Here is a 23,228-nt window from a genome sequence, read left to right as displayed (position 1 = left end):
TATTTTCCACTTTTAAAGCATCAAGAGAAAAATATTAAGGATAACCAAATAACGGTTATGCCACAAAAGTACTAAAAAGCAAAAAGTTAAAGGAGTATAAACATGTGATTAATTGACCATGAATAGGCAACTCTTAACACTCACATAAAGTTAATGACTTTATAATTTGGTGAAGTCAAACGTTTTAATTTTACAGAATCATTATCATTTATTTTTAAGAATATTCATATGTATGTAACAGGTTGTGTGGCAAACAGCTAATGCAAAAATGGATTACAGATTAAGTTTATTAAACCTTAAGAATGCCCAGACAAGAAAAAAAGCATGCCAATGTCGGAGATTCCTATGGGGTTATTTATTTACTTATAAAAATGAACCAATCACTAATCCTCGGTCCAGCGCTTTATTTTTTACTTTCTTTACCTTAAATATCCTTCATCCTCACCCCATTCCTGCTAACCTTCCCTTCCCCCCATCCAGAACTTGGTGCAGACACCCAGTCCCACATATCACATGATGTCCCTTACCCTGGCTGTCAGTGGTGTGCCCTGTCTGCTGTCACAAATCGCCACAAACTCAGTGGCTTAGAGCAACGTGAGTTCATCAACTCACAGTTCCATCAGGTTGTTTCTGACAGAGGGCTCCCCGGACTAAAATCAAGTTGTCAGAAAGGCTGCATTCCTCAGTGAAGGCTCTAGAGAGTTCTGTTTCCATGTCATTTCCAGCCTCTGCCTGGAGATCACCCATATTCCTTGGCTCCTGATCCCTTCCTCCATCTTCAGGTTTATAAAGATGCATGTCATAGAATGGGGTCCACTCAGATGACCCAAGATGGTCTCCCTACCTTTGGAGGATATTCTGCCGCCTTATCTCATCTCCAATCATGACTGCAAATGCCTATTTTGTTGTCTGTGTGAAGCTTCTGAATCATCAGCACACTTGGTACCCTCAGGGCCTACACACAGTAGCAACTCTAGTATGCACTGAATAAACTGATACAAAAATAGAAATAACGTCTTCCATCCTACAGTTTTTTATGGACAAAATGAGATATATATATATCTCAATAAAGTATAGTAAAAGAAATAGAAAAATACTCAATACATAATATTTTTCTTAATCTTGTATATGAATTTAGTGACATACTGGGAAATTAATTCGCTTACAGCATGCAAATGTGCAGTTTAATAATAAATGTCCTGGAGAATTTTCTCAAGTTCACATATATCTTAGTGTCATGTTTTTATCATGAATGTAATCAATTATAAAAATAATGATGGTACTGGGAACTAAACTCTATAGTAGTCCAAACTGTCATATTATTATAATAAATATATCTTTTAAAACTTTATAATCATAGTATGCATTGACTTATATGTCTGATTTTTAAATATAATTTCATATGCGATTTCAAGTAGAATATAACTCAAAGGTAACATACCGCCCATTTTGGTCTTTTAAAATTAGATCCAATGGTAAATTGGTATACTGGGCACTACAAGAATTTTTTCCATTTTTAAAGAATTACACATGATTAATCACACTATCATAAGACCAAAAATAATTGCTAATGTGAAGCCTCGGGAATATGTAGGCACACTTCATCACACAAGCTAATAAACAAACCTTAATGCCATTTGTGCACTGCTCTGAGAAAACCACCTAATTCTACTACCTCTGACATTCACTACCTATATGGCTTCAGATAAATCACTTCAAATCTCCAATTTTTTTCTTTAAAATAATTTGCCAGGACTAGATGAGTAAGGGACCCATTTCAGAGTCTCCAGGGGTCCTTTTATTTTTTTAATCTTTACTTATTTCAAGAGAGAGGGAGAGAGAGTGCATGTGTGCACATGCGTCAGGGAGGAACAGAGAGAGGGAGAGAAAGAATCCCAAGCAGGCTCCCTGCTCAGCACAGAGCCCAACATGGGGCTCCATCCTACGATCCTGAGATCGTGACCTGAGCTGAAAGCAAGAGTTAGACACTTAACCCTTACCTGACTGAGCCACCCAGGTGTCCCACCAGGAGTGTTTTTAAAACTACATAACCCATCACAGAGATTATAAAAGAGATCCTCCATTCTCGCCCCCATCCCTAGCTTCAAGTCCAGCTTCATTAAGAATCACTGCATGTAAATGAAATGTAACTGATGGGGAGACACGAGTGTTATGCAGAGAGCAAAAAGGTGGGAAGGAATTCATGTCCAAGTTTTCAAGACCACATCGGCACTGAACTTGCACTGGTCGATGACTCTCAGTTCAGGTTTGCTACGTCTCGAGAAAAGATCAGAAGATCCAGAAGAGGTTCTGAGAAGTGTAATGAGAGAATATAGGGGCAGGAGTACTATTATAGGGATAAAAAAAAAAAAGGATTTCAAGTTTAGAAAACTGTGGCTACTAGACAAGGTAGAGAAGATTTTTTTTTAAATAGTTTTTAACCTATAAATCATAAAGAATAAAGGATAGGCTGAAATCCTAAAAGATAACAATATTTGAAGTTTAGAAGGATAACGTTAGCAGAAACAAGAATTTTTACTTCAAACAGAAGTAACAGACTATAGAATTCTTTGGGACAAGTAATGGTGCAGACTGAACATATAAATAGCTTCTCGTAGAAGATTTAAGGAATCCATGGGTAACAGATTTATAATAGTTTATATTTAAGGGAACTGGGATTTTTAAAAGGTAAACTCAGCTTTTTGAAGAGATTTCTGCTATAAAAGCAGCTGATATTCTACAAAATAGCTTACAGTTATTTTGCAGCCTAATAAAACAGGCCACACATGTAACTGCGTTTCCAAATGTTACTTGAAAGATGTTAAACAAAACTGGATAAATGAAGCTATAAGATATATTAGTTAATCAAGTGTGCATCTGGTTATAATTGGTCAAAAGAGTGAATACAACTAAATATGTCTCTTTTTTTTTTTACTTCAATGGAAAAGAATACCTTAAGAAACCCACAGATAACGTGGTGCTAAATTTTGCTATATTTAAAAGGTGACCTTTACAGCTACTCGAGATTTAAATATATTTATCTCTTCTGAGAGGAAAATAGTGGCATCCATAGTTTGAGTGACATGTAGAAAACTTACAATGAAACAATTCTTTAAGCTTTTCAATGGATACTTTCATAAGGTAATTTTGTTCTTTTGTAAGTAAAATAACATGTCCCTTAACAATGTATTAAAGCACCCTTTGGGGGAACGCAGCTGATGTAATGAAGAATTAGTCTCTGCACACACAGCCGCAATCTATTGTCTTTTGGTGACCAGTCTTTGTTCCACGGAGATTGGGCTGTCATCAAGCACTGAAACATTCACTCATGGGATGTAAGGAGACTGACTATTCTACGCTGCTAACGCTGTACCAATTGGGAAGCTCAAGAAAGGAGCCCCACCCCCACTTAATGATGCCTGCCATTGACCTCGTACAACCCAAAGGAGTTACTCCTCCTGGGGCTGCCACAGCCAGCAAGTAAATAGCTAAGACCACAGAACTATTTCCTTGACAGAACTTATATCACCACATCCTGTTTAACTTGTAGCTAAATCACTACCAAATATCCAGTCTTCATTACCCAACCAGTATTGGACTTAACTCTGATACTCCTCTGCACCTTCCCCAATCTGCCCCCAAACTCTTCTTCTGTTATGTCCAGAAATCTATTCTATATTACCAGACCACAGATCAACCCCTTCATCTTATGTTAAATGAAATTGATTTCCTTAGGAACATCCATTCTTCTGGAAAATTTATAATGATGTTTTTTCTGTCTCCTCATAGATCTTATATGCCCCAAGGTAACTGGATTTAGGGTCCTCTTCCGTGCTTTCCACTGCCACTACCAGAAAGGTACTGTTTCTCCCATCTGCCAGGCAAAATCCTACTCTTTCAAAGCACAATGCATGTATCCATTATGCTCATACACTGGCCTCCAGGCCCATGGTCACTGCATACTGGTTAATAGGGTTGCTCCCTGCTTCAACCAGTAAGTAGTGTCTGAAATTCAATTCAAGCTTTGTCTGACGAGCCACAGGCACTAGTGGGGGACTGCACCACCCAGCCAAAGAGGCATCTTACACATGATTACGGACTAAGAGCAATCTCCATCTCCACAACTTTACCAACACCTTCCTCTCCCCTGCTCCCTATGTGCCACCTGCATTCTTTCTACTCGTCTGAGTAGATGAGTGTGGCTAAAGAACACTATAACAGAGCTACCTTCCCTTTATGTTTATTACTAAAAACCCCAACAGGCAGTCACCTCTGCCCAGCAATACTAAAGTTCCAACAGGAAGCTCTCTGCCAAGATTCTGACATTACCTGTGATCCTCTCCAAATCTCTCTGTCTCACCTCCAACCTCTCTGACAGCACATTCATGGATCATAAAGAGAGTAGACTCATTGCAGAGAACCTTTCATCTCCCCACCACATCGTGATTAATGAGGTATACGATATTCCTTACAGCACAAAAGGATATGGCCTCATTTCCTTTACAATATTTCAATGGAGATAACTATGTGTGTGTGTGGGTATGCATGTATGCAAGTATATGTATACATATACATACACATACACATGCAATACACATATACCTAAACATAGGCGCTAAACAACATTTCAGACCCAAATCAGGCATCCACAGTCTAATGTTACTATGACCACATTTTAACTATCACTAATCTCAATTTACACTAAAAAAGAAATTTGTTAATTGCCATTAAGAGATATAAGAGGAAACAATTTCACAGGTGAAAAGAGTAGTGATCAACACATGTCAGTTAGTTAAAAATGTCAGAACAGGTTGGGTATTTGCAGAATCCAACATATTGGGAGCCTGTTGTGTTTCAGAATGAAGAATTTTCTGTACAATAAAAAAATTATTATTATGAATGTATCTGTATGACATATTACCCCCAAGTAGGGTCTGAGGCAGCAAACACATTAATACGTCCGCAGCTAGGAACAAGGCTATTTATACTAAGCAGGATAAATAAAGACTATAATAAACAGCCTCATGTCAATTGAAAGCGTTCTGTTATCAGAGCATGTTGGATTTTGGCATCGTAGATAAGGGAATGAGGCCCCATAACTGTGAATGGCCAAATTACTTAGGCCAATTGCAATTCATACAAAACATTTCCTTTGAAAGCTGATATTAAACTTCACACATTATGCCACAATGACAGTATTCCATGAGCAACCATAATAACCCCTCACCTCCCTCCCCGAATTCGGCTGACGGCGACGCATACAGAGTATGGCTGGGAGATAAGAGGAGAGCCCTTGTATAAACCCTCTCAGCGGCCACTGGAGAGGACACAATGGCCACATACCGGAGAGCGTTACATTATTCATCAGCAGAGGCCCCTGTATCGTTAATCAGATCTGGTTTCTAAACTCAACACAGATAAGAAACAGTAAGTGGAATCACAGACAGATCCAAGAGACGGGTACACAGAGCAGTCACCAGCAAGAGCTGACATTCTGATAACAAGGAAGAAAAACAAAATTATCCTTAAGGAAGGAAGAGTCTGACTGCACAGTCAAAAAGGTTTGGATACCAGACTCAGTTCTGCTTTGAAGAGCTGTGTGTTCTCAGGTGTTTCTTAACTTTCCTCTGTTTCAGTCTATTCATCGACATGGCATTGATAAAAATGCAGCCTGTCTCCTATGGTTTGTGGATTAAATAAAATAATGTATGTGAAGAGATTAGCACAGATCCTGACAATGAGAAGACACCCAATAAAATTTATACACTAAAAATAAAGCAGAAACTCTCACAAAGTATAGCAGCCTGAATAAATTTACTACCAATTTTTCAGAACTCAGAGCATGAAGAGCATTCACATAACTTAGTATATAAGAATATCATGTTGGCTATGTCATGTGACTTTGAACATGTCATTTAACGTCTCAGAGCCTGAGAGCATTACATTAGACCACACATTCTCAGTGGAGGTGAAAAGTGGTTCTTTGGTGGGACAGCGTTAGGGAGGGGAGTAGGAAAATGTACCCTTTTTATGTATAAACCACAACTATAAAGTACAGAAACAGATACACAGCATACCCACGGTATTAAAATTTCATGGGAGTGAGGATCTAACAAGGCCCTCTTGAGGTTGATAATATAAAAACACTGAGGGGTGCCTGGGTGGCTCAGTCGGTTAAGAGTCCGACTTCAACTCAGGTCATGATCTCATGGTTCGTGGGTTCAAGCCCCGCATCAGGCTCTGTGCTGACAGCTAGCTTAGAGCCTGGAGCCTGTCTTCAGATTCTGTGTCTCCCTCTCTCTCTGACCCTCCCCTGCTCATGCTGTCTCTCTCCCTCTCTAAAATAAATAAAAACAGTAAAAAAAAAATTTTTTATAAAAACTGAGAAACACTGGCTTAAATGAACTGTAAGTCCTTAAAGTTTCTTAATTCTATTACAATAATAACACCAAGAATTTTTTAAATGTTTATTATAAGTTTATATATTTTGTTTAAGGCAAGAAAAGATTTGTATATTCTAGAAATGTCTCAAATTAAAACAGTTAAAAATTGCAAATATCACTGTGTTTAAAAAGGAAAATTCTAGAAATACATAGAAGAAACCCCAGCTGTCACTCAGGAAAGGATCTTGTAAGCTACAGTTTTGTTGTATTTTCCCTGCTTTATAGATACTAATACACCTAAATCACATCTAAATATTAATGTTGATGTATTTCCCTCCAAAAGCAGTAAGAAAACACAATAAGGACAATGACTGGTACCTACCATAAAATTGGAACACTGTGCTTGTCTTAGCTCTGATAAATGAAAGATCACCTTGGAATATAATTCATTTTTAATTGCCTCTTCCATCTAATCTAACTACTGCTGTAGGCTGTCTTAAAATATTTACAAAGTAAAAGCAAAAAAAATAGAATTGGAGGTGCTAAATAAAGCAGGCTTCATATTCCTAAGTGATCAGTGTTTCTGGTATCGTTTACAACAAAAACAAACTCATAATTCTTACATATGGATTTCTGGAAAAACTGAGATAAAGTATGCTGAAGGCCTATCTTAGTGTTGAAGCTGGATTTTTAAATGAGATGTAATTGACATATCATATTGCATTAGTTTTAGGAAAGAGCCCTAAGGTATAAAACATAATGTAAATATATTTTGCAAAACGATTAACACAGTAAATTTAGTTAACATCACCACACGGAGTTACACACTTTTTTTTCTTGTGCTGAGAACTTTTAAGGCCTACTTTATAGCATTCAAAGACACAATACAGTATGGTTACCTATGAACACCGTGTTGTGCGTTGGGTCCCCAGGACTTATTTATCCTACAGCTGTTTTTACTTTACCCCCTTTCCTGCCTTAGTTTTGGGATCCTTACTACATCCAAGTAGCCTGTTCCAACGAAAGACCACAGATGTACTAAAATGCTAGAAAGAGCAGCACTGTAGTTGTCTTCTGCTTTAACCACTTTGAAGTTTCATCTATTTTCTCAGTCTGATTTCCTCCAGAATCCTAGGTGTATGTAGCAACATATATATTCACACTCATATACTGCCTCATAATTTTTTACCTTGAGTTTCCTAAAAATCTACATTAGAGACTCTAAAAATGACATTCTAAAAACGTACAAAACACCTCCATGCCAAACAGCTATTAAATGCTTGGCCATACTTCATTACCAGTAACATGTATCATAAGGTGTTCTAATAATATCCATTTTACTCACAGCAAAATAAATTTTTTTTGCATACAAATTAGGTTTCAGGCAGTTGGTCGTATTGAATATATAAAGATGTGTGCGAAACCATAATTTTATTAGACACAGACATTCCCGGTACTATGCAGGGAATAAATACTTTTTCCCTGATGATCAATATAAACATGCTATCTTAAAGAGACACTAACCACTGCTTCAAGTTCCTTAGACCCTAGGTGTTCAAGTGACAGAAAAATCTCTCCTTTAAATACGTATGCTATTTTAGATCTTTCCAAATATACTGGCTTGACATAGTAATAAATTAGTTGAAGCCCTAAATATACATAGCATGTTTCGGAAGCCTGGTGTTACATCTGTGTGTTCTCAGCCTCAACTGAGGACTACCTGGCCAAAGAGCATATTATTTTAACTATAATTAGGGCTGGTATTACCCTAATGTGTCTGCAAATACCTAACTGGTGCTCACCACCAGAGTACTACAGGGTGTATTCCAGGTAATGCTGGGAGGCCTAGGAAAATCCGAACACAGAAAATGATCTGTGGCAAGGTTTAGGCTCACTCAAGGAGAACCCCATTGCAGAAACTCAAGTAGATAATGTATAAATATACCTTCTGTACTAAGTGTGATAATAGTAACTCACACAGTGTAAAAAAATGTTACAGGTAATAAAAATAAGATATACTTCTAGTAGTCCCATATTTGGCATGTTTCTACGAGAAAGCCAGAGCAACCAAATTTTCTCCCTTACATGCATTTACCTGCCAGGCCCTAAGTGTTACCTTTGTTTGAGGTTGATCCATGATGTTTTCAAGTACTCGGTGGTTTCTTTCACATGCCTGGCATCATCACTACTGTATTCCTCCAGCATCTTCTGTAGGACATTATCGAACGCCATTACGATAGCATCGCCAGGACCCAGGTCTTGAAGCAGTATCTGAAGTGTAATTGTAGGTGTACTGATTAGGCATGGTCAGTCAGTAACCAGTATTACCTCAACATCCGTCCTCCCAGTAGGTTCTGACATGTGTTAGATGCAAATGTCAAGAGAAAAAAGCAAATTATGGGACAGACTCTTGAACATAAGCTTACAGAAAAGTCATTCTGGACGTGGAAAGGCAAATGTCTAAGAAATGATCAAGTACATAGCGGATGATACTAACAGACTATCTTTTCTTCCTTAAGATATTTTACTTCCTCGACCCATTTATCTTTTTCATTTGTTCTGCTTTATATCTGATCCTTATAGCAGCACGCATCGTACGGGAATAAGCGTACTACAGAGTTCCTCTGCATACTGGCAGAAAGGAGAAGGGCCAACAACACGGAAGCCTTCTGGGCCCCTGGCTCACTGTGTGTGCTGACAAAGTTCACTGCTCAGGTTGATCAAGGAGCCAAGCGAGGTTTACAGAGAGTTGCTTAACTAACTAGATGGATGCAGAGTGTGTCCACAGGCTTTTCCACCTCTCAGAACCCCTGGATCTAGATACTCCCCGTGAAATCCAAATGACAAATGAATGTTCCTACAATGCTTTTTATAGCAACTGGCAAAAAAAAAATCGCCCTAAAGTTTAAGCAGAAAAGAGCCATACCGTTGTTTAGAAAGGAATACTTTGAATATCTGATTGAAGCATTGGTATCACTTTTTATTTTATTCCTCTAGTTAAGTGTCCTGGGTTTTGCTGACTACTATATGTGATTCGTTTAATGAAAACAATCCACAGACCTCTTAATTACAAAAACCATCCACAAAATCAGGACACCTGGCCGCTTGACTTCTAAATTGTAACCATGGAAAGTTGACATGTGTGAAGAATAAACACATGTTCTCATGTTTTACATTTTCTTTACCACATATTCTTTATTATATCGTTATTATATTCTTCCCACCTGTGCACGCTCATCTTGAGCTACCGGAAGGGCAAACGAATGTTATGTCAAAATATAACCTAATAACTGTAACCTCCAATTTAAGAATATTTTCTTTTTCCTAAATGTTTATTCATTAATTTTTGAGAGAGGGAGTACACACAAGTGGGCCGAGGGGTAGAGAGAGGAAGAGAGAGAATCCCAACCAGATTCCACGCTATCGGTGCAGAGTAGATGAGGGGCCTGACCTCATAAATGGTGAGACCATGAACTTAGCTGACACCAAAAGGGGGACACTTGACACACTGAGCCACCCAGGTGCCCCAAATATTTCTATAATTATAGAGAGAATATAAAATAGCACTTTAAAAATACCATTAATGTTCAATATCATCAACTTTATATTCAAATCAATGACAAAATAGTTACTCTGACAATATAAATAAAACAGTTTGGTTATAAAGGTATTAAAAGAAACTAAACTTATTGCCTGATTTGTTCACTGTAGTAGCTTCAAAAGATCTCAGAGAATTTCATAAATTAAAATAACCTTCAGGGTAGACATGGAAGGGAGTAAAACAAAGGACAGTTCCTGTCTTTCTAGATGCTGGTTCATGGTTGTGTTCCATTTGTAAAGAATCAGTGAGTGATAAATCTGGTAGACAGGTAAATTTCTCTTTGTTACACTTTCTAAAATTTTTCAAAAACCCTCCCGGTCAAATTTTTTATATAAATTTAGGTGTACATTCTAAGCACTTGTGGAAACATCATGGCAAGGGTCCTAAAAATTACAGTTAATGATGGAACAAAAAAGTACATCCAACAACTAGGTAATGCCAAAAAAAATAAATAAATAAATCTCTGAGTCTTACTTGATTATCCGAAATTTGCTTGATGAGTGGATCCCTTCGAGCTTGCTGGAGAACGTAGAATCGAGCCTCATATTTTCTCATAAGCTCCCCGGTTTCTTCCCTGTGGTCCTCCCACTGAAGACTGTCGATGATCATGTCCTCCAGCTGCTGCTGCCTTAGCTCGACACCATGCTGAGTGCTGTCCCACTGGTTCTTGACCTTTTCCACTGGAGGAGACATTATAAAAATAATCCCAGAAAGTAACCATCAGGAAAGGGGGAAAACATCCGATAACTAAGTTTATCATAAGTAAGGTTATAAATAGAAAAGAAAAAGAAGACAAGTCGGTACATACATTTTAAGGCAATTTTTAAAGTGTATTTATTTATTTTTGAGAGAGAGAGAGTGCAAGGGAGGGGAAGAGAGAGAGGGAGAAAGAGAATCCCAAGCAGGCTCCACGCTGTCAGCACAGAGCCTGATATAGGGCTTGATCCCATAGCCATCAGATCATGACCTGATCCAATATCAAGAGTCAGACACTTAACTGACTGAGGCACCCAGGTGCCCATAAATTCTATTTTAAATGCACTGAAATAGCTCACAATAAAAATATCTGCTCTTTTAAATGGATAAACCAAAAATTATAAAGAAAATAAATTCCTATCGAATTTATAGTCACAGAACCTGGTTTGATAAAGGTAGAGTTTAACAATGCTTTATGACAGAACTGTAAGACACAGATGTAGTCACCTGTCATCTTCAAAGGAGATGTTCTAAGGCTGTCAGGATTTTGAAAGGAAATGCTCTATTTAAGAATACTTTTCATATTTGTTTTACTGTAGCATGAAACCTCTCAAAAAGAAAGTATTTTTATATGTTCAAGAAAAACAAAAGCAAATTAGATTCAAGTTCTATGTTCCCAGTAGCTCTTTACCATAAAAAAAATCTAGACTAGATCTTTTCCTCCTCTTTAATATTTCTTTCGATTTCTCTTTCTTTCTCTCCTCTGTCCTCTACCGTTATTCTCCTTGCCTTCTCTCCTCTTCTCATTTTTAAAAGGGGCTAAGGAAAGAGAGCTCTAAAGAAACAAACTTTTCATGAATTACTTCATAGGTAGTTCATGACCTGAAACTGAGGCTAGTAAACAGTAGCTTTGAATACCTTGAACAACCCATTGGTCATAAGTAGGTAGGACTTCAAAAATGTCCAGAAGATGCTTTCTATATCGCACATAGTGCAGAGCATGCATGTTAAATACCAGGCCAACAAGAGTTTAGCCACAAAATGATACTGTGGTTAAGGCATAACGGGATCTTTTGGTAAAAATTCTTGGGATAACAGGGTGACAGCAAGCCATAAGAGTTATCCATTTAAGATGGTTCAGGTGACTGGACATTATACTTACATGTAATATTTTTTTAAAAACTGTTCAATGAGATGATCTGATTTAAGTTGCCTTGTTTAACAGTTTAAATAAATTGCCTAAGTTTTTCACTTCAAGAGAGAAGAAATTCATCATAATGTTCTTCTTGTCAGTTAAAAAGTTACATAAAGTACTTATGACCAATTCTATTACTAATAGAATCCTTTAATAGTGAACAAATAACATGAAAGACATCAAGTGACAGCAATATCACAGGTTTATCATTAAGCAAATTGTTCTCCTCTTTGTGAATGAATGCTAAAAGCAGGTTATTACAGGCAGTACACTCCTACTGAGCTTTTTTTTTCATATAATGAGTAATGACAAAGATTATGTAGGCTCTATGAAAATAAAAAAAGGAGAAAAAAACAAAGAGAGGGAGTTAAATTAGAAAGGAAGCTACTCAGAAGAAGAAAAGTCTTGTCAAACAACCTTAAAAGAAATGGTGGACAAAAAGGAGGGAGAGGGAAAAACGTAAGATGTGGAAAAAGTGAAATGGAAAGGACTTGGTCAACAGTTTGGGGTCACTGAGGCAGGGCTCTCCTGCCACATGGCAGCAAACGAGATCACTCCAGAGTCTCAACAGAGACCCAAGCAATCCACCAACTAAAAAAAATAAAAATAAAATATAAAAGAGCAGGGGCTTGGGGGAACCAGGGATAAAGAAAGAAAATGGCTTATGCAGTAAAAATAAACCAGCACCGTGAGGCACTGGAAGTTCTTTGCTAACTCATCTGTTCCGATAATGTTGCCGCAGCCACATTTAATTTGAAATCGAAACACACTTTTCATAGGAGGAAGCATTGACTTCCTTCACCTCAGAAATATTAGACAAGGTAATAAAGTAACTTTCAGTTTATGTTCTGCCCCAAATATTTATGAAGTCCTTATTTTGTATTGAACACTGGGGGAGGCCGCAGGGCCAGAAAGGTGAATATTTACTATCTATGGAAGGGAGAGAGAATTACAATAATTGTGAGGTCTACAAGGACATGATCAGGGGAGAGGCTACAGCCCGAACTAAAGACAGAAAATAGAGTTCTCCAGGGACTAGTAGAGGGTAGGGAAGACATTGCACGGGTGACATTTTAGCTGCCGAGTAGAATTTCACTGGGGAAGAAAAAGCCAAGAGGGGGAAAAAAAAATCATGTGAATAAAGGCCAGGAGACTAAGAACTTCCAGAACATTTTGAAGAATATCTATGGAAAAGCTACAGCCGGGCGGAGGGCGGGATGGGAGAGGGATGATGAAAGCAGACAGTAACTCTCCCTACGTGACAGTCTTGAGAATTGAGTCTGTTTTATATGCCATACAGATCTCACAGATGCTTATTTTAAGCCAGAAAGCAAATGAAACAGGGACTTTGCTGTGGTGTTTTGTATGTTTATTTTGTGTTTTGTTGTATTTTTCTTTTAACTAAATGATTCCCAAATTAGTATCCATCCCACAGGTACCTGGTAGCTGCTCAATAAATTCTATTTGGAATGAATTTGAAGAAGAGGAGCTAAACAGACATAGCAAGATCTGGTTTTACTAAATAAGTTATAATGAAAGCATGGGTTTGCATTCTGATGGTTTTCTCTAGCTCCTCTTTTTTGATTCCTTTAAAAGACATCCTAACTTAAAAGGAAAAAAAATCCAATGTACCAGTAACTACTGAAAAGTAATAAGGTTAGGGGCGCCTGGGTGGCTCAGTCGGTTAAGTGCTGACTCTTGATTTTGGCTCAGGGCATGATCTCACACTTCGTGAGTTCAAGCCCCGCGTGGGCTCCGCACTGACAACACGGAGCCTGCTTGCGATCCTCTCTCTGCCTCTCTCTCTGCCCCTTCCCTCTTCCCTCTCCCTCTCTCTCTCAAAATAAATTATATAAACATTAAGAAATAAATTTTTAGAAAGGTAATAAGGTTAACACTTTAAGGAATTCATAAGGGAACTATAATAATGTTCACAAAACACAAAAATCAAATGAAAGCTACAGTTATTAATAGATACTGTCAAATATCAAATAATATTAATTTCTGGTTAAATAATCTATGAAAATGTGTATGTGTGTGTTGCCATTTTCAGGGAAAGTAGATGATATGTAATTTTTAAAAACTTACATTTTTCTGTGATTGCTGTTCTCACATCTGAACTGGAAGCTTTATTTTTCAAATTCTGTGCCAATGTAAAAACACAATCAAGCTGAGGATGGCGTTGTTCTAAGTCGGCCTTTGTGATCTGGTGAGAGAAGACAGTTATGAAGATAGGTTGATAGGCCACAGCATAAGCGTACTACCAACAAAGCAAAACTGATGTGCTGACATCAAAATTGTTTTCCTCCTCTCCAGGATAACTGGCATGAGCAGTATGGCAGAGGAAGAGCAAGGTTGGAAGGCAAAGGTCCTGGGTTTAAATCTCAGCTCTGCCACTTATCATCGGGTCACCTGGCAAAGCACTTAACTCACTGTGTTTTTGTCTTCACAAAAAGAAATAATAAAAATTGTACAGCTCAGCTATATGAAGTCTGAGCAGATTCAATGAAGAAAATCCCTATGAAAAAAATGGTCTCAAAACATTAGCAGGGACATCTGCTGCCGATTCCCTGCGTATCTGTCCTACATCAGATACGAATATAAACTAACGTCACCTGCAGGGCTGGGGTGAGGCCGGAGAAAAATGCTTTGGGGATAACTGCAAATTAAGTGCATGCAGACATGAAAAATGCTGCTGCAGGGAATTTATCTCCGTCCCGATAAATAGGAGCAAAAAGTGCAAAATATCAGCAAGATAGTGTTTTAAGCACAGAACCAAGACAAAGCTGTAAAGATTAGAAACACAATTTCCAGTAAGTACAAACAGTGTGGCGCAGATTCTCTCCCAGCTCTTCCTCTTTCTAAATTCACTAATTTTTCAGATTTCAATTAGCCCTGGAGTGTCAAATATTGTTTCAAATGGAGTATTCACAACTTCTAATCCTGAATCCCAGAGAGACATTTCACCAAATGCTGAATGTTTCCTTCTAAATGGCCTAAGAACCTCTCAACACTACATATCTGAAACTGAATCAATCAAACCCTCATCCACAGTCCCTTTCTTCTATTCCTTATTTCTGCTAATTGCAATAGCATCAGCTTAGCCACTCAGAAAGGGCTCTTTTGCTTGAAGTATCTCTTGCCTCCAATTTATTCAAAGCACTAAGCACCCCAGTCTTCTTCCCAAAGGAGCGCACTATTATCATCAGTCCCCAGGCACAATTAAAAAAGAAAATGAAAAGCGGGAAAAAGACACTTGCCAACTGCTTACCGACTAAAAGCCCAACAGGCTTTGCATGGTCTGGGAGCTCCCTCCCAAAGTGAACTTGAACCTGCCTTTGCTATCTTACTTCCCACTATACTTCTTTATTGCACAAATGTTGACCCAAGGTCCCTCAGGCTCCCCTGCCTCATGTCTTTATTCACGCTGTTCCCTGTGTCAGGAATGTCATTTACTTTATCCCCAGATGTCAAAATCCCACATCGTCTGCTTTCCACTGTTGTGAAGTCATCTTGTTTCTCATCCTGGCTCCTCTAACGGGTGACCTGTACCCATCGTATGGCTTCTACTGAATTCGGCCTTGCTGCAGTAACTTCTCTACTTAAGTGTCCTCAGTGCCTCCCCGCTCACTTTGGACACACTTGTAATCTGGGGATAAAATCAATACCAACCTCAAAAGACTGTTAAAAAAGTGAAGGAGATGATACATGTAAAATACTTATTAAACTGCTCGGCACACATTAAGCGTCTAATAAAAGTTAGCAGTTGCTGTTGTTGTTATTTTACGGTACCTCCCCTATTTCTATCTGGTATGTCCTTTTCAGCATCCCTACATAACACACAGCTCAGAACCTAGCACACTATGAATACTGAAAATTTATATTGGATGGTGTATGCATAGAAATAAAATTCTAGGCAGGAGATTCTCACTTCTGAAGTCATCAGACAAATGAGCTGATTACAAAATATGAAGTGAAAAGGAGCTTTAGGAAAATATCCTATATCACACTAGGCATTAGTTTACATTTGTATTGATGTATCTAGCTTTATGGCATCAGTTTTAGATTTTTAAATACACTGAGGGCACCTGGGTGGCTCAGTCAGTTAAGCGTCTTGACTTCGGCTCAGGTCATGATCTTGTGGTTCATGAGTTAGCTGACAGCTCAGAGCCTGGAACTTTCTTCGGATTCTGTGTCTCTTGCTCTCTCTGCCCCTCCCCCATGCGTACTCTGTCTCTCTCTCTCTCTCTCAAAAATAAATTAAAAAATTAAAAATTTTTCATTTTAAAATACACTGAGTCTGGGGCACCTGGGAGGCTCAGTCAGTTAAGCATCCAGCTCTTGATTTTGGCTCAGATCACGATCTCACAGTTTGTGAGACTGAGCCCCAAATGGGGCTCTGGGCTGACAGTCCAGAGCCTGCTTGGGATTCTCTTCCTTCCTCTCTCTGCCCTTCCCCCATGCGCTTCTGTAAGTACACACACTCTTTCGCTCTCTCTCTCTCATAATAAGTATTTAAAGAAACTTTTAAAATACAAATAAAATACACTGAGTCTATGCATCGAGTTGGTAAACCCCATCTTACAAAAAACACTAAAAATGGAAGAAAAGCTTTTCTCTTTGGAGCTAGCCAAATACAGCATGGCTGTTTGACAGATTAAGAGTTTTTTAAAGCTCATTCTCCCAGGGTTTAGGACAAACAAAGGAGATCCAAACAGATCTTGTCTGCTTCTGCGTGTGGTATTTCTAAGACAAGCCTTTACACTCTGTACTTACTTTCATTCGGGAAACAGTCTTATTGATCTCTTCCACATCCCCAACGGTGACAATGTTGGACTTCAACATCTGGTCAATCAGGACCAGCCAGTCAGCGAGTTCTGTTATGGTTTTATCCAGATCAGCAGGAATTGAAATTTCCGAAGAACGAGGGGACTGAACGGGAATGTCTGATGCAGATGATACTAGCACCATCTTTTGGACACTAAGATTAGCTGAAATGTAAAAATGCGGAAAAGTATTAATATATCAACAGGAGAGCCTGACTGTGGTGGCCTCGTGGTGATTTTTGTGTCTGTGTGTTTACATAAAATTTAGTGTAAGTTAAAAAAAATTGTAAGAAGTTTTAATTTTTTCATCCTAAAATGACAATGATATTTCCTGTAGAATCCATCTGTCCATGTTTAATTAGCTTTATGGCTAATCCCCCACAATATTCTAGGGCAGCAGTTAAGTCAGAAGTAACAGCCCTGACACCAGGAAAAAATAAAATAAAAAATAAATTAACCATAGGAAAATTAGGACTGCTACTTTATTTTGTCAAGATGTCTGCCTTAACTTGTAAAGTCAATTTATTCTAATTTTCTATTCTTTTCCAATTAACTTGATGAGTATTGGTCATTCTTAATAAAACTGAAAGAGGGCTTCAACTACTTCCTTTTTACCTCAAACTGTCTAATTAATTAAGTTCTTCTTTCCAGCTTATCACTGAACTCAGGCAAAAGACCCCACAAGCAAATTATCCAGGTGGTGAACCAAAGGGACCCCCTCAAGCATCAAGGACAGCCCTGAGCCAGCAAGACCCGGTGTGACGGACTCCCGGTGATGGACCTGACCTTCACCGCCCACCTGCACGTACTCAGTGACCTTTGTCCCACCTTTGCCTTATATAAACCTGGAAGTATTTTCAGCACTTTGGAAACTCTTTGAGATACCAGTCCGCTGTCTTCCCAGGGTGGCCTCACTGAAATAAATTCCCTTCCTGTTTCGCCACCACTCCTCTCTCTGCCTTTGAATTCTGTCAGTGGTAAGTGGCTGAACCTCGTCTGTCTGGGACCCCCAGAGCCAGGTGCAAGCACCTCGGGCCCCACCTACAAACTCATTGTGAATACTTACTTATGGAATAATCTATAAAAGTATTATGTTCTTGTGTATGGATATATGTATATAAGTATATACTATGTACTTAGTATATACATACACTATCTATATAGAATATATTCACTAACTTTTAACCCTTCTGCAGCTGGATACTTAAATTGCTCCTGAAATTTTACTTTAAAAAAGAACTTGTGACTCTTATCTTTTTATGTAGAGTATTTCGCACATTTTTGATTACCACCTTAGTATAAATTTCCCAAAATAGAATTACTAGATTATAAAATATGAAAAAGTTTAATGTATCTAAGACTTGTTGCCAAACTGTTTTGCTTAAAAGTTAGAAATTTAGGGGTGCCTGGGTGGCTCAGTCAGTTAAGCATCCAACTTCAGCTCAAGTCATGATCTTATAATTTGTGAGTTCAAGCCCCACATCAGGCTCTGGGCTGACAGCTCTGAGCCTGGAGCCTGCTTCGGATTCTGTGTCTCCCTCTCTCTCTCTGACCCTCCCCTGCTCACATTCTGTCTGTCTGTCTGTCTGTCTGTCTCTTTCTCTCTCTCAAAAATGAATAAACATTTTTTAAAAAGTTAGAAATTTAGACTTCCTGCAATAGTGTATGGAACTGACAAAAGTCCTACAGCCTCACCAACAATATCATATTTCAATGGAAAAACACATCTTTCACCACTGTCTTCATTTGATGTTTCTTTGATTGTCAACGAAGGCAAATATTTTTATGTTTATTAACCAAAGGGACCTACTATGTGCAAGCACTGTTCTAGATGCTACGAGTAAGGGAGTGTGGGCGAGTATAATTTATAACTGTGTTCTTTACTGCTTATCAGTTTAGATGAATTGTTTTTTGAAAAGATGGACCTTTGCCCTATTGATGAAAACAATGTTTCTCCTGCAAGCTTTAATTTTTTTGTCTATTTTAACATATGTTAAATAAAGATATTAACAAACTTGCAGTGATCAAATACATAAAATTGTCTCAGGGGATTGTTTTCCCAGAATGTGTAACGTGACACTCTTGTCTTTTCCAAAGACTGGATAAATATTTTCTCCATTTTTTATTTCTTTTTCTGTTTTTGTCTTGCTTTGTTTTTAATAATGGGAGGTTGGTTACTGTTTTTCTTTAGTTTTGATATAAGAGGGAGTTGAATTAACTACTAGATCCATCTAGAATCCACTTTAACATACAGTATATTAGAGGAGACCTAAATTTTTTTGTAAAAAAAAAACATAGTCATTCTGCAAATTAAGCACAATTCTAATAAAAATCCCAACAAGTTTGCATGTAACTCGACAAAATCATATATTCAAAATCTGATTTTTATATCAATTTAGAAAAGGATCTCAGTCAGAACAGGTAGAGGGTTATTCCCCACCTGTTACTTAGTTGTTTCACTTAGCTAATAATGAATGATTGACTCAGTATCTTATGGACCCAGACATCCAAAGAGCGCCCTGGAAGAGACATGCCACAGTGCACAGGTGGCAGAGAAACCTGACCTTGGCAGAGACTGCATTAAAGATCAATGAGGAGGAATTTACTGGCCAATCAATGATGGCGGCAAGAGTAAACGCCTATGGCTGGAGAGGGGAGATGACGGGTCAGAATTTGACCTCACATGTACCTTGAGAAAATTAGTTCTTGGTGGATTAAAGACCTGAAATGAAAATCAAAACTGTACAACTGTCAGTTGAAAGTATAAAAAAATATATTGGGGCGCCTGGGTAGCTCAGTTTTTTCAGCATCCGGCTTCAGCTCAGGTCATGATTTCACGGTTTGAGAGCTCAAGCCCCACGTCGGGCTCTGTGCTGACAGCTCAGAGCCGCGAGTCTCCTTCAGATTCTGTGTCTCCCCCTCTCTCTGCCCCTCCCAGGCTCATGCTCTGTCTCTGTCTCTCAATAATAAATAAAAGTGTTAAAAAATTTTTTTTTAATCTTTCTGATTTTAGAGTACTAAAAAGACTCTAAACACACACAAGAAGGGGAAGCTATTAATAGTCCATTAATGTTTAAGAATTCTGAAAATAGCACTATTAATAAAAATATTAGAAGCCATTGGAGTTCCTGCATGGCTCTGTCAGTTAAGCGTCCAACTTCAGCTCAGATCATAATCTCACAGTTCGTGGGTTCAAGCCCCGCATCGGGCTCTGTGCTGACAGCTCAGAGCCTGGAGCCTGCTTCAGATTCTGTGTCTCCCTCTCTTTCTGTCCCTCCTCCGTCATGCTCTGTCTCTCAAAAATAAATAAACATTAAAAAAAAATTTTTTAAGTCCACAGACTAAGGGAGAAGATATTTGCAATGCACACTCTAAACAAGGAACTCATAACCAAAATAGTTTTATTGAGTTTACTTATTTTGAGAAAGAGTGTACGCATGCACACGCGTTCCCCACCGGGGCCGGGAGAAGCAGCAAGGAGACTCTGCTGTCAGTGAGGAGCCTCACACAAGGCTCCACCCCACCAACTGTGAGATCATGACCCCAGCGGAAATCAAGAGTTGAGACTCTTAACCAACTGAGCCACTCAGGCACTCCCAAAATAATTTTTTAAACTCCAAAAGTATCAATCAGACAATCCACCAGAGAGGAAACAATAAAGAAATAAACATGAAAAAGAGGCTCAATCACACAGGCCCCTGAAAAAATGCAAATTGAAATGAAACGCCCTATGTCTACCTGTCCCAGGGTCACAATGTCACATCCAGGAAGCCAGGGGTGCCCAGAAACCCTGCCAAGGGCTGTGGATGCCCAGATTATGGTTATCATAAGTGATTTGCCTTTTCACGCTCAGTTACTCCCGAGCATAGAGTGGTTTTGCACTCAAGGCTACATGCATGACATGTGGTTCCAGACTAACCGCAGAAGTGGCAGTGAGAATCCAGATGTCCTCTAAGAGGCCAGAAACGAAAAGATGTTCAAAAATGTAACGCAATGTCACTTTCTCCTTAAAAGTGTTTTTGTCTTGGAAAAAATAGTTTCTAACACTAATGTCTATAAAAATATGCTATTTTTAATAACATATAATAGATTCGTTATTGCTATTTTAGACAAATTAATAAGCAAAGAATTCTTCAAATTTCTGTTGGTTTTTTTAATTAGGTAAATAATTATAAACATAACAAACATGATGAAAGCTCTTTGAGGGTCTTCAGTAATTTTTAAAAGTGTAAAGGAGTCCTGAGAATATAATGTTGGAGTGCCGGTAACATGTAAAACAAGAAGAGCCCTCCTGTGGCTGGCGGCAGTGTGAACCGGAACAGGCTGTCTAGACAACATCTAGTCAAGTAGAAGTTACTCCTAGTCTATGACCCAGCAATTCTACCGCTATATACCCGAGAGAATGCGTCACGTATCAGTCTGCCCAATCCACACTGTCGCTTTTTTTGTAGTTTCAACGGAAAACAACCTAAATATCCATAATTGTTTCAAATCACCAACTGCCTCATAGGGACCTACTATGTGCAAGCCCTGTTCTAGATGCTACGAGTATGGGAGGGTGTGCGGGACAAAGGCCCTGCCCTCCTGGGGCCTGCATGCTGGTGGGATAGAAAGACAGATGTTAGGAAGTAAAACGAATGCAAGAAGACAGAGATGGGATGTATTTGAGATATGGCGGTCAGGGTCAGGAAAGGCCTACCGGAGGTGACATCTGAGGAGAAAACTGAAAGGAGTGTGTGAAGCATGCGGATATCTGAAGAAGGGCGCTGGAAGAAGAAAACTAGAAGAAACTGCAAGCACAGAAGCGACAAGTAGAAATGTTCCCAGCATGTTAGCAACAGCAAGAAGACCAATGTTTGAGAAAGCAGAATTAACAAAGGGAAAAGTGATAAGAAATGAGATTAGAAAAATGGGCAGCAGGAAGATGACACACAGTCTTCTGGACCCTGATGGGACTTTGGCCCTCATTATGGCTGACAAAAAGATACAACAAGATAAAGAGCCAGGACTGACACAATAAGACATGTTTATAAAGCATGACTGAGCTGCTATCAGAATAGATTATGGAAGGGTGGTAAGAAAAGAACACAATCAGGACAGTGAGTTAAGAGAATATTCCAGTAACACAGATGAAAGGAGAGGGTGTTCAAGACCAGGGAAGGAGTTAGGATGAGACATGGGTGTGGTCAGCAAGAAAAGCGGGCATGGAAACACCACAAAAACAACACGCCAAGTGAAAGAAACACTGCATGATTCCATTTATGAGAAATGCCCAGAATAGATGATCCACAGAGACAACAGCACTGGTGGTTGCCACCACCTGGGGGTAGAACGGAACGGGAGAGACAGCCACATGAGTAAGAGATTTTACTTTGAAATTATGGAAGTATTTTGGAACTAGACAGAGGTGGTGGTTGCACAATACTGTGAATCTACTAAATGTCACTGGATTGTTCACATTAAAATGGTTAATTTCATCTTTTGAATATAATAAAAAAAGGAACTTGAATCAAAACACTCCATAGGATGAGAAGGACATGCTGAAAGAAGTTTCAGCTCTCATACCTGTTCCAAGGATGAATATCTTATTTTTTTAATGTTTATTTATTTTTGAGAGGGAGAAACAGAGCATGAGCAGGGGAGGGGCAGAGAGAGAGAGGGACACACAGAATCAGAAGCAGACCCAGGCTCTGAGCTGTCAACACAGAGCCTGACATGGGGCTCAAACTCATGAACCGTGAGATGATGACCTGAGCCAAAGTCGGCCGCTTAACCGACTGAGCCACCCAGGCACCCCTGTTCCAGGGATGAATGCCTTATTAAGAATGAACTGTCCACTTACTGGAAGGCCTAGTTCCCCTATTAGCTTTTCTACTAAATGTGCATTAAAATGTTGTGTATTAAAATTTTCTCTGTTCCTTTGTCATAAGGATACTTAAAAATGTAAGAAAACCTATTGCTCTTTCATAAAATGCATCATCTGTTTCCAATCATTATGGGGCTGAGCTTGTATTTGCAAGGCGGCAATACCCAAATGTTAATTCAAGTGTTTTGAATGTAATCAACAGACAATCAGCCCCCAGGTATTTCTTCTGCAAGGTACTGGGAAATACAAGTAAAACGCAACACAAACTTGGCCCTCCACAAGCCTGCGGTTTCCAAGAAGTTTTTTTTTAGAAGTCTCACCACTCCTACTTTGTCAGAATCCTGAGGGGAAACAGAAGGTGAAGAGGGAAGGTGAGAGTAGGGGAGGAAGGAGAGGAAGAGAAGGGAGATGAGTGAGGCAGGGTGGAGGAATAGGAAGGAAGGGAAGAGAGAGGAGGATAAGGAGGGGAGGGGTGGGGGGTGGGGAGGAAGCGGAGGAAGGGGAGCAGCAGCAGCAGCACCACAGCTGGCACGGAAGAAGTGGAAAGTTAGGGTTAATCACACTTGGGGGTTTGCCTGGTGACTCAACAGAGGGAGAGCCCGCGAGGCAGTGATGAGTGGCGACAGCAGTGGCCTCTGGGCAGCAAGCCTGCCCTCTCTCT

General features: G+C 39.1%; 1 protein-coding gene across 1 annotated transcript in view; it reads right to left on the bottom strand.

Annotated features, from left to right (window-relative positions):
• UTRN (utrophin) overlaps window positions 1–23,228 on the bottom strand; it is a 507,319-nt gene that overhangs the window by 233,121 nt on the left and 250,970 nt on the right. Inside the window, exons 47-51 of the mRNA XM_029943246.1 lie at window positions 20,559–20,652; window positions 16,652–16,877; window positions 13,964–14,081; window positions 10,459–10,664; window positions 8,500–8,654 (exon numbers count right to left, since the gene is read on the bottom strand). Coding sequence (XP_029799106.1) covers window positions 8,500–8,654; window positions 10,459–10,664; window positions 13,964–14,081; window positions 16,652–16,877; window positions 20,559–20,652 — 799 coding nt within the window. The remainder of the gene's footprint in view (window positions 1–8,499; window positions 8,655–10,458; window positions 10,665–13,963; window positions 14,082–16,651; window positions 16,878–20,558; window positions 20,653–23,228) is intronic.

The sequence above is a fragment of the Suricata suricatta genome, chromosome 7, assembly GCF_006229205.1.
Source record: "Suricata suricatta isolate VVHF042 chromosome 7, meerkat_22Aug2017_6uvM2_HiC, whole genome shotgun sequence".
Classification (NCBI taxonomy): domain Eukaryota; kingdom Metazoa; phylum Chordata; class Mammalia; order Carnivora; family Herpestidae; genus Suricata; species Suricata suricatta.
The sequence above is the reverse complement of the archived record's forward strand: the minus strand, read 5'-3'. Positions and strand labels throughout refer to the sequence as shown.